Source organism: Ambystoma mexicanum, chromosome 4q (genome assembly GCF_040938575.1).
Source record: "Ambystoma mexicanum isolate Mex_15411 chromosome 4q, UKY_AmexF1_1, whole genome shotgun sequence".
Taxonomy (NCBI): Eukaryota; Metazoa; Chordata; class Amphibia; order Caudata; family Ambystomatidae; genus Ambystoma; species Ambystoma mexicanum.
The window spans coordinates 1228645592-1228661454 of NC_090928.1; the positions used below are offsets into that span (position 1 = coordinate 1228645592).

The window sequence follows — 15863 nt, forward strand, 5'->3', positions numbered from 1 at the left end:
TCTAGATATGAAACTCCGTTCTGGTAGACCATATTATCTGGTGGACTGGAAGGGCTATGGTCCCGAAGATAGGTCCTGGGAACCTCTTTCCAACATTCATGCTCCTGCTTTATTGAAGCGCTTTCACACAAGGAGGGGAGAGGTTGTCCCTTTGGGGGATGGCACTGTCATGCATGCTGGACGCTACGCTCGTAGGACAGCTAGACCGTTCTACTCCAAATGGAGGCTATTCGATACGTTACCGGGAAAACGACGTTTGCACTTTTCACGTCGCTAACTTCACGTGACTTTTGCTTCGTCACGTGAACTACGGTATTACGTATTTAAGCAGCGTAGTAACTTCACTCGCTGCTTCTGATCGTCTCTATTGGCGTTGTGTAGCTGAACCTCTGATCTACATCCTGGCTGAATCCTACAGCTACTTTTGGGCCTTCGATAGCTTGTGTTCCGCCACACGCTGATTCCTGGAGCTATCCCTTCGCGTGTAAAATCCACACGCGCTCTTTGTCTTCAAGTGCGGCTGGCCAAGGCTGCGTGAATCCTGCCCGCGTGTAAAGTCCACACGCGCTCTGTGGGCCTCATTACGACCCTGGCGCTAAGCGAAAAACGATGGCGGTAAATGCTTACCGCCATCGTTTTCCGCCAGGTCCGATCATGACCCGTGACCGTTAACTACGATGCCAATAGCGGCATCGTAGTTAACGCTGCCGCAAACTGCGCTAAGGGTGCGCGCACGCGACCGCCCACACCGTACTTAGCGCCATGGCGGAAAGGCACGCAAATGCCGACCCAAGCGGACATGCACCTAACGCCATCATTGAGGCCGCTAAGTACCTTACCGCCATGGTGCAAATAACGCCATCGCGAACCAACCGTAAAGGGCCAATTCAAGTGAATGCAGCTGCCACAGGTGCACAGAAACAGCACAGGTGAAGGCAATACAGACTCAGGGGAGTATAAAAAGAGCACACCCCACCCCTACCCACACCCAGTCACACTCCACAATGATGCCAATACGACTAGCAATGTTGGGGCTGGAGGACCTGATAGCAATGCATGTGCTACTACAACAGCAACAGCAACAACAACAACAACAGGCAGCACAGAGGAGACGCAGGAGGAGAAGGAGGGCAAGGCAGGCCCAGCAAGCCCCACCAGCACAGCCAGTGCCACCACGCAGGCAGCCCCCAATCCCACGCATCAGAGCCAATCCAAACAACCTCACTGCTGAGCAGATCCACACCCTGTACCGTTTGGACAGGGACACCATCACCGCCATCGTAGACATGACACACAACGACATCGTCAGCATGATAGAAAGTCCAACCGCCATCCCCCCCCTACTGAAGGTAGTGGCTGTACTCCACTTCCTGGCCACAGGCACCTACCAGCACACAGTGGGGCACCTGCATGGCATTTCACAACCATTATTCTCACGAACACTCATCCAAGTGCTTGATGCCCTCCTCAAGCACACAGACGACCACATCTCATTACCACGGACTGCCCAGGAGATTGCAAACACCAAAGTGGGTTTCCATGCACTAGCCAGCATACCCGGTTGCATTGGTGCCATCGACTGCACCCATGTGGAATTGGTGGTTCCACGTGCCATGGAGGTACCGTACCGCAACCGGAAACAGTTCCACTCTATCAACGTGCAAATGGTCTGTGACTCCAACAAGATCATCACACATTGTTGTGCCCGATTCCCCGGATCAACCCATGATTCCATGATCCTGAGGAACTCCACAATACCACGCTACATGGAGCGACATGCAGGCCCAAGATCCTGGCTACTCGGTGAGTGCTATGTCATGGAAGTGGGCATGGGAATGACGTACCAGTGCATACTCCACCTGGCAGAAAGGGGGGGGGGGATGATGCATACTCCACCTGGCTGAAAGGGGGGGGGGGATGATGCATACTCCACCTGGCTGAAAGGGGGGGGGGGATGATGCATACTCCACCTGGCTGAAAGGGGGGGGGGGATGATGCATACTCCACCTGGCTGTGAGTAACACAGAGAACGGATACAGAGGAAGGCCACTCACAATGCACTAAACCCCTCTGCATACATAGGGTGATGGCATGCTAAACAGGCCATGGCAGCAATGGGCATATACTGGTTGCATAGTGTGAATCAATTAGTGCATGTAGAAGTGAGCCAAGGTAACAGTTCCATGCCAGCCATGGTGGGACATCATGTTCCTGGACAGACAACATGACTGACACATACATTCTCGCCTACATACAGGTGATGCAGCCTACCCCCTGAAGAGGTGGCTCCTCACGCCAGTCCGGAACCCGCAGAACCAGCACGAGGAGGACTACAACCGTGCACATACACGTACTCGTGTGGTCATAGAGCAGACATTCGGCCTCCTGAAGGCACGGTTCCGAAGCCTCAGCAGGTCTGGTGGGGCACTCCTGTATGGCCATGAGAAGGTGGCAAAGATCGTCATGGCATGTGTCATGCTGCACAATATGTGCGTCAGACGGAATGTGCCCCTGCCCCCTGACGCAGAACTGCAACCACCTGACGATGAGGATGAGGATGAGGAGGGTGCAGAAGGGGCGCCACCACATGGAGGAGGCGATGCACAGGAGGGGCGTGCCATGCGCCAAAGTATCATCAACCACTGCTTCTAGCACACACGGCTGGTGTTCATCGCATGGAGACAGCACTTGGGGCACTGTGTGACTCTGGGGCATGCACACTGAGGACTGGACACCAATAAAGCACACATACGCAATGAAAATGTCCACACGTTTCCTTTTGTGAAACGAATAAACTGTATTTGAACTATGTACTGTCGTGTCACACCCCCTCCCACCTCCCACCTCCCCCCTGCACACCCCCCCCCCCCAAACTCCCCCCTTAACTCCCCAACACACCACCCCGCCACCCCCCTGCACACCCCAACACACCCCCTCCCACCTCCCACCTCCCCCCTGCACACACCCCCCCCAAACTCCCCCCTTAACTCCCCAACACACCACCCCGCCACCCCCCTGCACACCCCAACACACCCACTCCCCCCTCCACCCTCCCCCCCCCCTGGAATCCCAACAAAGGTGTGAGTTGGTCTGTGCAGCAGTGTCAGTAGTAGGATTCCTACACTGTCCGGCCACTATTGGCAGCCCCCTCCACTGGCCCCCGGGGCACCCCTGCCTGTGCTGCGGAGGTTCCTCCCCGATCGGCGGATGGGGCTGCTCGGTGTCGAGCTGGCAACCGAGGAGGATCCTGCCTGCTCATTTGGACGCATGGCCCGTATTGTCTGCACAAGGTCAGTGATGGCGTGCCGCACAGCAGCTAGTTCCGCGCAGATGTCCTTTGTGGACGACTCTATAGCTGCCTTCACAGTCTCAGCACATTTATCCATTGCTGCACTTGACCCCCCACATTCAGCAACATGTTCTTCGAGCAGCGAGGAAAGTTGCTGCTGCCGGGTGGCAATCGCCTCCAGAGAATGGTTGGGATTCTGGGCCATGGCTAATGGCAGTGGCATTCCCATTGGGCTGATCTGCCCCTGCAGCGGGGATGGAGTGGCTGGCCAATCGTCATCCTCTGGCTGACCCTGTGTGGCATCCACATGCGGGCTGCTTAGGGACAGGTAGGGGGAATGAGGGTGGCCTGTGGGGCTCCTGACATCACTCTCCTCAAAGGTCCCTGCTTCACTATCGGAGGAGGCAGCAATGGCAGCAGTCTCCCCAAGTGTGCTGCTTGCAGCAGAGGCTGTGGCTTCTGTGGGCATGATTGGTGTGATGTCTGCTGCTGCTGCTGCTGCTGCTGTACTGCCTGCTGGGGTGGCTGTCTGTGCCCTGTCCTGTTTCCCTTGCATGGATTTTGCCTGCTGTGGTGTTTTCCTCGGGACGACAGAGGTGGAGGGTTGTGGCGTTGGCACAGTTGGCCTGGCCCTCTTGGTGGGTGTGGAGGCTGTGGTGTCCTCTTCCTCAAGGTCGGAATTTGAGCCTGTGGTGGGACAGAGGAGGGAGAGTGTTATTGATGGGTCTGCGGACATTGGCCGGGCATTGTTGCGACTGGCATCTCATCAGTTAGTACATGTGGCACATTTCATGCAGGGGAAAAAAGTTGACTCCCTTTTGTGTGGAAGTAGCATGGAGGTATGTGGGTGCCTGCAGTTAGGGTGTGCATGCTGCATGTGTACAGGGTGCAGATCGGATGTATCTGTGGGCAGTCTCCTGCTGATGTGTTGCATTCACACTATGGGCCAACATTGTACTTCACATGAATGGACTTTGCATGCCTTGATTTGAGCCACCTACCTGCATCGCCCGATGTCGGGGCTCCTCTCTCCATTCCTCCTACTCCTTCAATGCTCTGCATTCCGATTGTGGAGGCACAGATTTCCTCCCATGGCTGCAATTTTATAGGGGACTCCGATCCTCCCCCAGTTGCCATTGCCAGGTTCATGTTGGCTGATAGTATGCTCCTGACTCTGAGCCGGAGATCGTCCCACCGCTTGCGGCACTGTTTGACATTGCGGGGTGTCGTTCCCACGGCACTGACCCGCTGAGCTACCAGTGCCCATATGGCCTTCTTCTTGGTTATGGCCGGTCTTGTCAGTTGGTTGGAGAATACCACTGCAGCGTTCTCCTGTAGGGTCTCCGCTAGAATGGTGAGCTCCTCTCTGGAGAAGCGGTCTTGCCGCTGGCGGTCACAGGCTTTTTTCAAAACTTTCGGCATCTTCCTGCAGGTAGAAGGTTGAAGCCGGTATTGGCGGGGTCTCAGGCTCGGATGTCCAGTGGTTTCGGAGGATGGCAATGGATTGTGTTTTTAAAGATGGCCGCCGTGCTCTTTCCCGTTCCGCCGCGGTGACGCTACTTCCGGTTCCGCTTATCTACGGTCAACGCTAATTGCGGTGACCGCTAACTACAGTCACCGCTATGTACGGCGGTGGCGGTGGTGCACCTTGCGCCGCATACGATGCCGGTAGGTGCCGTTTTGGGGGCATTACCGCCATGGCGCTGTTTACATTACCGCCATGGCGTAATGCTCGTGCGCGATGGGTCGTAATGTGGCGCACTTTACACCATCGTCCCACGGCGTTAACGTTCATTACGCCATGGCGGTAATGACGGCGGATTACCGCCAGGGTCGTAATGAGGCCCTTTGTCTTCACACGCGGCTGGCCAAGGCTGCGTGAATCCTGCCCGCGTGTAAAATCCACACGCGCTCTTTGTCTTCAAATGCGGCTGGCCAAGGCTGCGTGAATCCTGCCCGCGTGTAAAATCCACACGCGCTCTTCGTCTACACACGCGGCTGGCCAAGGCTGCGTGAATCCTGCCCGCGTGTAATATCCACACGCGCTCTTTATCTTCACACGCGGCTGGCCAAGGCTGCATGAATCCTGCCCGCGTGTAAAGTCCACACGCACTCTTTGTCTTCAAGTGCGGCTGGCCAAGGCTGCGTGAATCCTGCCCGCGTGTAAAATCCACACGCGCTCTTCGTCTACACACGCGGCTGGCCAAGGCTGCGTGAATCCTGCCCGCGTGTAAAATCCACACGCGCTCTTTATCTTCACACGCGGCTGGCCAAGGCTGCGTGAATCCTGCCCGCGTGTAAAGTCCACACGCGCTCTTTGTCTTCACACGCGGCTGGCCAAGGCTGCGTGAATCCTGCCCGCGTGTACAATCCACACGCGCACGTTGTCTTCAAACGCTATTTTCTTCTAACTCCTGCATCTGTGGAATTAACAGAAGGATTGATCCCTAAAGTGGGAAGGAAGCCTTTCAAGGATTATTGGAAGTGACTTTGAACTGAACTTTGGACGCTATCCTGTGGTGAATTCAACCCGTATCTAGCGTGAGCCTCGTTCCGTTCGGGATAAGTCTCCCTTACTAATTTTCCCTTCCCTGTCGTTTGTTCATTTCAAATCCATCAAGAGACTTCTGGATTATTCTACCCAGAGATACAGGTCAGTGTGATCATTCCTGTCATTATCTAATTCATCATACTCAGGTTGGAACAGTTATTCATGATACTTTAACTTGTCCTAGGCTGGATTACTGTACCTTACCCACGCCCTTTCCAGTGATCCATCGCTCTGCCTGTTTTATCAGCCAGAGGGTTGTATCATTTGGAAGGTCTTTGTTGACTTCACGACTATCAAATCGGGTGAACAGGGATCCGGAAGACCCTACCTCCTGTATCCTTTTGAGTATTGTATCCTTTTCAGTTGATACTTTGGTACATTCTGACAGTAAACTAGAAAGACAAACAGAACTAAATGAGTAATGTAGATCAAAACAGTAAAGTGGATAATAGGAATAAATCATTGGGAAAGTAAGGAGATCTAAACTGATGAAATGGACATAATGAATGAGGAGGGAACGTAGTGAATGACATAGATGAAATAGTTAGAATGGATGAAGCGTATAGAACAGATAATTGCACTAAGTGGAAGAGTGCAGGAGTGGAAGAACAGACGACTAGAAAGATCAAATGAGTATGGAGATCAAATGGAATAGATGAACATACTAAAGCCAATGAGTGTGTAGAGTGGTTGGGTGTGTAGAGCGGACGAGCTTGTAGAGTTGATGAGTTTGTGTAGAGTTGATGAGTACGTAGATACAGAGTAGCGAATAGAACGCAGGAGGGCGTAGAACTGATGACTATACAGAACGGACGAACGTATAGACTGGATGAACGCTTAGACCAGATGAACGTGTAAGAGCGAACGAGCATGTAGAGAGGATGAGCATGGAGAGCGAATGAGCGTGGAGAGCGGATGAATGTGGAGAGCAAATGAGCGTGGAGAGCGGATGAATGTGGAGAGCGGATGAATGTGGAGAGCGGATGAATGTGCAGAGCGGATGAGTGTGGCGAGCGGATGAGTGTGGAGAGCGGATGAGTGTGGCGAGCGGATGAGTGTGGAGAGCGGATGAGTGTGGAGAGCGGATGAGTGTGGAGAGCGGATGGGTGTGGAGAGCAGATGAGTGTGGAGAGCGGATGTGTGTGGAAAGCGAATGAGTGTGGGGAGCGGATGAGTGTGGAGAGCGGATGAGCGTAGGGAACGGATGACTGTGGGGAGCACATGAGTGCGGAGAGCGGATGAAGGTGTAAAACAGATGACTCTGGAGAGCGGATGGGTGTGTGGAGCGACTGAGTATGAAGAGTGGGTGAGTGTGGGGAGCAGCTGAGTGTGGAGAGCGGCTGAGTGTGGAGAGCGGCTGAGTGTGGAGAGCGGCTGAGTGTAGGGAGCAGATGAGCATGGAGAGTGGACGACTGTGGAGAGCGGATGAGCGCAGGGAGCGGATAAGTGTAGTGTGTGGAGAGTGGGTGAGTGTAGGGAGCAACTGAGTGTGGGGAGCAGCTGAGTGTGGAGAACGACTGAGTGTGGAGAGCGGCTGAGTGGGGGGAACGCATGAATGGGGGAGCGGATGAGTGTAGAGAGTGGATGAGCGTAGGGAGCGGATAAGTGTGGAGAGCGGATGGTTGTGGGGAGCGGATGACTGTGGGGAGCGGATGAGTGTAGGGAGCGTATGAGTGTAGGGAGCGGATAAGTGTGGAGAGTGGGTGAGTGTGGGGAGCAGCTGAGTGTGGAGAGCGACTGAGTGTGGAGAGCGACTGAGTGTGGAGAGCGGCTGAGTTGTGGAGAGCGGCTGAGTGGGGGGAACAGAAGAGTGTGGAGAGTGGATGAGTGTCGAGAGTGAATGAGTGTGGAGAGCGGATGAGTGCAGGGAGCGGATAAGTGTGGAGAGCGGATGGCAGTGGAGAGTGGATGAGTGTGGGGAGCGGATGAGTGTGTGGAGCAGATAAGTATGTGGAGCGGATAAATACGTAGAGCGGATGAGTCTGTGGAACGGACGAGTACATAGAACGGACGAGTATGTAGAGCGGACAAGTACGTTGAGCAGACGAGTACGTAGAGCGGACGAGTGTGCGGTGCGGATGAGTGTGTGGAACAGATGAGTGTGTGGAGCAGATAAATACATAGAGCGGATGAGTGTGTGGAACGGATGAGTACGAAGAGCGGACAAGTACGTAGAGCCGATGAATGTGTGGAGCGGATGAATGTATGGAAAGGATGAGTGTGTGGAGCGGATGAATGTGTGGAGCTGATGAGTGTGTGTTGCCGATAAGTGCAGGGAACATTTGAAAGGGCATATATCATACCACACCCCACGCTTACTCTCTTCTTTACACCACCACTCAACTAGAACACAGAGATACTATGACACCATTCGGTATAACTGTTCTCATATCAACATTTACCGCTCACTCCCCATCACTCTAAGTAACCACTGCTGGTTTCACCCCCCCCAGCCAGGCGTTCTCCTCAGGCCTAACGCAGCCACACTCGGTCTGGATAAATCCTGCCAGAGCGAACACATACTCCTGATCTCTCAACCACCACACCTACCGCTAAGAAGCAGCTACCACATGAACTCTGCACCAGCTGCACACATACCTGGAGTGCACACACACCTTTGAACTCTCTCTACTGACCCGAACTTCGGTTGCCAAGGGCGTTCAACCTACCAGCGCCTTCAGACCATACCAATGGTATATAAGGCGCTATATAAATACAAAATAACATAACATAACATAACAGCATTATGCCTTTTTCTGTACCAGGGAGGGTGTGGACCTCTGGCACTGGCAACAGGTTTCTTGTTTCTTCTTTAGGGGCTGGGAGGGTGGTAAGGGAAAAAGTCTCTGTTAGCCCCCCTTGCAAATGTAATTCTGGGATTACAAGCAGGGCTGAGTTCAGCGTGGCCATCGAACAATAACCCCTCCATGGAAACTGCTCTCCTGAACATCCGTGAAGACCTGCTCTCCAACCTTGTGTCCTCATCTTGCTTGATCTCTTTTCTGCCTTTGAGAAAGTCAACCATGCCATCCTGCTCAACCGTCTCCGTGATAACCTGGGTATTACTGGTCAGGCCCTGAAGTGGCTGGCTTCTTTCCTCTATGATCGACCCTCCCAGGTCCAACTTGGGTCCTTCCTCTCCTCTATCTCTACCTGTGGTGTTCCCCAGGGGTCTAACCTCTCTTCCTGGCCAATATCTGGCACTTCATGCCCACAGCATTGCCGCTCTCTGCCCCAACTTTCAGTGCTATGCGGATGACACTCAGCTCATTTTCATGCTACTTTCAGCCACCTCTTCTCCTTCACTCATCTCTGACTGTCTGTCTTCTATCCAGGAGTTGTGTGCCGCCATTGATCTCTGCCTTAATGCCAGTAAGACTGAGATTCTCCTCATCGGCACACCCGCTCACTCCTTTCCTGCCACTCTCTGGCCGGCCTCTCTTAGCCCTCTTCCTGCTCCCACCTGCAAGGCTAAAAACGTTGGAGTCATCTTCAACTCCACACTCTCCTTCTCTCCTCATATCTCCGACGTCTCTAAGAAGTCACACTACCAGCTGAACCTCCTCAGAGGTATTCTTCCTTTCCTCTCCTTCCCCCAGAAGCTCACTGTCTCAAGAGCTCTGGTTCTCTCTAGGCTGGACTATTGCAACAGCATCTTTCTAAATCTACCTGCTTCTACTCTCTGCACTCTGCAACTCATCCAGAACAGGACTGCAAGACTTGTCCTTGGCCTCAAGCCCAGGGATCGTATCTCTCCAGGACTGAAATCTCTGCACTGGCTCCCAGTGGCTGCGAGGATTAAGTGCAAAACCCTCTGCATTGTCCACAAGGCCTTGTGGGACCTCAATACCTTCAACTCTCTCTTCCTAAATATCTTCCTTCTCGAGCTCTTTGCTCATCTGCCTCCAACTTCCTCAGTCGCATCTCCAAGCAACGAGTTGGTGGTAGATTTTTTTCTTCGGCTGGGCCTTCCTCTGGAACTGCCTCCCTGCCGCCCTGAAACTTGAGGAGAACCATCTCCGGTTCCGGAAGCACCTTAACCTTAAAACCTTATTCTTTGCTTCTGCTTTCTCTCCCCTCTTTCCTGCTGAATTCCTGGCTGAAACTGAAGCTGCACTGGTTACCTGGCCACCTTTCTGATCTCGGGCGCAGGCCCCGCCAGTTGCACACCTGTGCTGCCTCCCTGGCAACCCCCTGGGGACTGTTTTCTGTATCTGTACAGTCCCCCTACCAGCACTTATGTCTGCACTTACCTTGCACTTGTCACCAGCTGGCCGTATTTTTTATTTATCTTATTTATTCTATTATCCCATGTACTGCACTTTCCCCCCTTCCCCCACGCACTTTTCCCCTTCCCCCTTCCCATGCACTTGCACAATCGGAATTACAGCTGGCCTAGTAACATTATCTATCTTCCCTCTGTTCCTCCTCCTTTGCCTCGTCGCGCCTTGAAACACTTGTGTAGGTGCGTTATAAATGCCATATCATATCATATCTTATCATTGCGGGTAGTGCAGGTACGCTTGTTGACCACACACCCAATAGTAATCCATTGCTACCGCTGTGCCTTTCTTGAGATCAGGAGGAATGATAAATGTTTTATTGCAATGTTCATTGGCCCCTACAGATACTGTTCCGGCACTGTAACAAGCAAAGTTCATGTGATGCTTCTCTGTGTACTTTCACTGGTTTCTCCATTGCTTCAATCCATGTTAACTTTGTGATATGTTCAGTCCAGAATGGTGCGCACACTGCTTCGACCCATGCCAAAACCCCTTCTTCGTACCCCACCAGACCCTCTGCCATTGAGCTTACTTTTGTTTCTTGCCATTTGTTATATGTGTATTTTAGTCCTTGTTTCACCAGGCAGAGTCTCTTCAGGCATTGGCCACCTTTTTGGGTATTTTTCGCATTGCAGGCAATTCAGATCAACAAGTTCGAGCCTTACATTGTGTGCCTGAAAAGTGCCCCATAGCCTACATAATGCAAGATGTACTGGCATTGCACCTCTATAATTGATACTTCCTGTGGCACTAGGACCTTGGGTGCCCTGACGCCCCTGACGCCTGTGGTATCAACAAACACACATAACAGCTGCCGTTCACTTTATTTCTCCCCACTGAGCTCTGTATACCAACTGTTAGACATTTCTGTGTGACACACATCTTCTATGGCGTCAAGACCAAGCCCATGATAAGCATTGTACTTTGCCCTTCGTGCTGGTCTCTTTGTGCGTTTAGGTGCACCTATATATCCATTAATAACATCAGTATTATTATTCACATCGGTGGGAGTCGCGTTGTAAAAGGCAGTGCAGAGTTTCGGAAACAATAGGGACCTAGCAATATATTCTAACAATCCAGTACCAGGAGGTGGGTTCTTATTATATGCAGAATGATTGACCTGTTGATGCATAAGGTTGGGCCTTGTCGGCAATACATAGTCAGTTCCATTTAAGTGGTGTTTAGTTTTGTATAAGTGGACATGTGGCCTGTTGTTGAAAGTGAGATTAAAATGTTGTTTGCTACCCACACGCCCCCTCTTTTATATGTCCCTATAATATAAAAGACGCCCCTAAAAAATCCCTACACCAAACATAGGCATAGCAAATAAACCCGCTATAAAATGCATTGCACACATATACGAGTACAAAAACCTGGGCATAATGCTATAATTACATTTTTTTCTAACATATATGAGTGATTTGAGAGTGCTGGTTCAATCTTCTTGATAACCTGAAAAGTAAAAGTTATGCACACAAAAAGGAATAGAAAAAGGGGGAAAGAGAGAGTGAGAGAGAGAGAGAGAAGGCAATGTAGCGCTCCCATGTGTAAACGTAAAGATTTTTAGTAGCTGTGCATGTGTACAGGTTTTGTGCGGGAGTGAAGTTTGTCAAACTGGAATGATGTCAGTTAGAAGGAAAATGAAGTAGATTCCCACTGCCAGTATTTGAAAGTGCTGGTGCAGCATCCAAAGGTGCTTTTCGAATGTCGGAGAGGTGAATCCAATAACGGAGTCCCTTTACATTAACTGCAAGGGGAGTTGAAAAAATCACCTTGAAAGGTCCCTTGAATCTGGGGCTATTCCACCTGCACCCAAAGGGCTGCATGTAGACAAATTCTCCTAGCAGCAGTGGTTGAGTGCGTGAGGAATCGTTCAGGGAGTCAGTTGTGGTGCCTGACATGTCTTCTGGTTGGGGTGGTGCACAGGGACGTCATTTCACCAAAATGCCAGGGGTAGCGGAAGTGACATCACAGTGCCACGCCCCAAGAGTGACATCAGAGGAAGTGATGGCATTTAACCCCACCCTGAAGTGACATCACAGGAAGTGATGCAACATCACAGGAAGTGATGGAACACAACCTTTCACCCCTTGAAAAAACAGGAAAGAGCATCACATAACATTGTTCCTAAGTACACTACTAAATATATGGTTACGATACTGTAATGTGATACACATTTCATACAAGAATGGATTACCAAGTGTAGCATTAATATCAGTGTGTACAGGCCCATATTACCAAATGACTATGAATGCAAGCAGACGTCCAACGCCAAATTATATTGATGTGTTATTATATAGCACTTACGCTCAAGCGCTTTATATAGAGCAAATATACATACTACATCATCAAACCTGTGTTGGTACTCATTTATCAACGTCTGAAGGATGTAAAGCTGAGCTGGCCTTGCTGGGATTTGAACCTATAACCTGCAGATCACACCCACATTGCAGCAGTAAGTGCTCAACCCACTGAGCTAGCTTACGAGCTATAGTAACAAGAGCAATTACATGTCTGAATGTTCTCAAAGTCAGAAAGCAAATTACACACTTTAGTGGACATCATTACACTGGTAACTGAGATTTAACACATGCCAGTTCATCTGCAGGTCTGGAGCAAAGTTGGCCACATGTCAAACTTGCTCAAGCTTGCGTGGATCTACTTTTCAGGCTTCAGATGTTACAAAATACATACCATTGGGAGGGTTCATAACTGTGTATTAAAGAATTTAGAGTAGCCTGGGGAAAGCAGCACACTCATACAGCATCCCGTACTCTGGGCACCCATTACCTCCTACATGCAAACAAACATCCTGAACAGCATGCCAGCTCTGACTGTTCCCCTGGGTGATGCCACGATCACCCTGTGTCCGCCTTGAGCACACACACAGAGCAGCCTATCATGCCAGGCCAATGCTTATCTTGGCGCCTGAGCAATGCCACTGTTGACCTGTGTCTGCCTTGCACACACACAGAGCCACCCAGCAATCCAGGCCAATGAAGAGTGCGGACAGGCTCCTGAGCGAATCCATGATCGGTCTCTGCCTAGTTGGCACAGACCTGACCTCTCCGCATACCAATCCAATGCCGAGGTCTGCATTCCTGGGTGATACCACGATTGGCCTTTGTTTGCCAATGTTCAGATCTCTACTCCTGGCCGATGGCAATGCCATGGCTGGGCAGGTCTGCACAGACCCATGCGCAGGTTATGCAGCGCGTGTGCATTGCCTAAAGATATTCTCGCAAATGGTCAACATTTACAATGAAAAATGCACATTGGCACTCTTCGAGATTTTAGCAAAGGGTGTTAAATGGAAATGTTTAAAACCATGAGTAAGCACAATAAAACGTAATACAAAGTCTGGGTATTTCTGGGAATGCACCCCCCATAATTCTGTAAAAGAACATGTGGTGACATTGCTGTAATAAACAGCATGGCTATTCTGTAACAGCTGCGTGCAAAGTCCTGTAAAGAGAAAGGGGAAGGAACGCTTCGAAACGTGCACAAACATTTCTGTGAACATGTTGCCTTTTTATTATAAGTGCACAAGCGAATCACACTACACACAGGAACTTGTAAACTGTTCGCCCAACTCTGGAACAAGTAGGTATGGATTTGAAAACAAGGATAAATGTTTCTAAAACGTGCCCATAATCTTTTGCGAAAAGCACATAATTCGGTAAGCAGGAGTAGACATCAGCCAAAGCACCACATATTGGCAGGAAATGAGTCAATGCAGCTGTATTAACAGTGCTTGTGGGCAATGGTAAACAGTGCACACCCAGGTTTCAGTAATTCCACAGACTTGTGTAAAAAGTGCACCAACAATTTCTGTAATCTGGGTTCCAGGGATGGCACCACTTTGCACATTACAAGAGGAGCTTGCTAGGGGCATGCAGTTTTTCTCAGAGAGGAAATAACTAGTTATTTGCAAAACAGTTCTGTGCATGGGCCCGCTCTCAAGCATACAAGAGTACAGATCGACAACAGAGCCCTTCACAAAAAATAAACACAAAATCAACATTGAGAAGGACCTGCCCCTCCTGGGTGCATGCCACTCTACACGTTAGCCTACACCATTTCAGATTCTCATACTCTGAAGCAAAGGCCAACCAAGCACATAGGACCAACTGAAATGGTTCTGTGCCATGCGGATCGATGGACACCACTAAGGATATAGCTGTCAAGCAACTAGTTCTTCTCTCCTGCAAGATGCTCTCCACAGAGCCAGACTGTTGAGCAGAATGCCAAGCAGCACCCAAATGGAGAGGAGATTGTTAGGTAAGCGATTCATTGGTCAAGGAGGGTCAACAACACAACGTAAGCGCCATAGGTTGCTGAATCTTTTTGCAAAACGAAAACCCTACCTTGCTGTGATTTAACAGTCTCCGTCCCCTGCACGCACCTGAGCTTCTGCTGCTGTCTGCTCTCAGAGCTCTGTCCCTCAGCCCCGCCCGATCTCCGGATGAGCTCAGCTCAAGATTAAGAAAGATACATTTACGATCACAGACACTGTGACGCCGTCGCTGCTCCCGCTGCAGCCCAGGCATGGCAGCAGGCAATCTGGAGCATGTTCAACAAACAATTTTTAAAAGCACAACCTCCAGTCCAGGACCACTACAACAAACTATTTTTAAAAGCCCAACCTCCAGTCCAGGACCAATGGAAATACAGAGGTTGCAAAAATCTTTCAGAGGTCGCTCGGGAGATAGCAGCGGTCACTCTTGCGACCTCTGGCGACCCCCAAATGACATCCCTGGTGGTGCAATCTGTTTGGAAGTAGATGTGAGTGCACGTGTTAGTTTTGTTAAATAGTCTCAGAATTATTCTCTTAAACCAGCTGCTTCTCTATGTGATGCCCTCCTAATGGGAGATATCTGTGTGTGAATGTGATGACCAGTCACCACCTCCTGGTGGTCCTTGCTGGCCTGCATGTGCAGGCTGACCAGTGCCAGGGGTAAGCAATGCACCCAGTTTTTCTTCAAAGTGGTGCAACACTTAGACAGCTTACCTTTGAGGAGTCTGCTGATCCTCTCCACAACCTTGTTGGCCTGGGGGTGATCAATCGTACACATCCGGTATTTAATGCCAAGCAGTGCAGTAATCTCTTTAAACAACTCATTGAAAAAGTGTGTGCCTTTATCTGACCATAACACATCACATACCACATATCGTGGGGAACATTTTGTGGACCAGAAATTTGGCCGCGCATTTGACATCCGGATGTGCACTAGGACCTGCCTCCACCCAACGTGAGAAAGGGCAGACAACAACAATCAGACAGCAGGACCTGCTGCACTTCCCGCTCATATCCGCGGAGTCGATATGCAACTTGTGGAATGGTCCAGTAGGGCGGGGCAAAGTGCCCCTCAGTGTTCTTTTTGTCATGCCTTTGCTGAAGCTCTGACATGCGGTGCATCTAATAACCATGCTTGTTAATTGATCCTGGATGTTTGGAATGAACCAGTCCTCTAGTATGTCGGCAGCAATGTGTTGTCTGGAGATGTGGGAGGGGTGATGGAGCTGGTTGAATGCTATTATCAACAATTTGTGTGGCATTACTGCTTTATCTATACATTCCTGCCTCCACAACAAGTCAGTAGGGGACAGCGTGCATCCTCTTTTTACCCACAGTTGTTTTTCTTCTTCTGGGGCACTTCCCTCTAACTCGATTATTTGCTCTCTGGGCAGGGCACTGAATTGGACTTGGGGCTGGTCAACAGCGGGATTTGTGACGATA

At 50.6% G+C, this 15863-nt stretch overlaps 2 protein-coding genes across 2 annotated transcripts in view; both read right to left on the bottom strand.

Moving 5' to 3' along the window:
• The window catches only part of LOC138468296 (beta-1,3-galactosyltransferase 2-like), a 574221-nt gene that overhangs the window by 317514 nt on the left and 240844 nt on the right, over positions 1–15863 (bottom strand). The gene's annotated exons all lie outside the window — the stretch shown is intronic.
• On the bottom strand, positions 3091–4892 carry LOC138468295 (nuclear apoptosis-inducing factor 1-like). The gene is made up of 2 exons (XM_069608781.1): positions 4291–4892; positions 3091–3976 (listed from the first exon to the last, which is right to left on the bottom strand). The coding sequence occupies exons 1-2, from the start codon at positions 4709–4711 to the stop codon at positions 3135–3137; spliced, it is 1263 nt and encodes a 420-aa protein (XP_069464882.1). The 5' UTR covers positions 4712–4892; the 3' UTR covers positions 3091–3134.

What these genes read in the sequence shown, in the direction of transcription:
- LOC138468295 (XM_069608781.1), bottom strand. Translation starts at nt 4,711, where the DNA reads ATGCCGAAAGTTTTGAAAAAAGCCTGTGACCGCCAGCGGCAAGACCGC. An exon ending in CCCGACATCGGGCGATGCAG is followed by an intron (nt 3,977 to 4,290) that starts GTAGGTGGCTCA and finishes GTCCCACCACAG; the next exon opens with GCTCAAATTCCGACCTTGAG.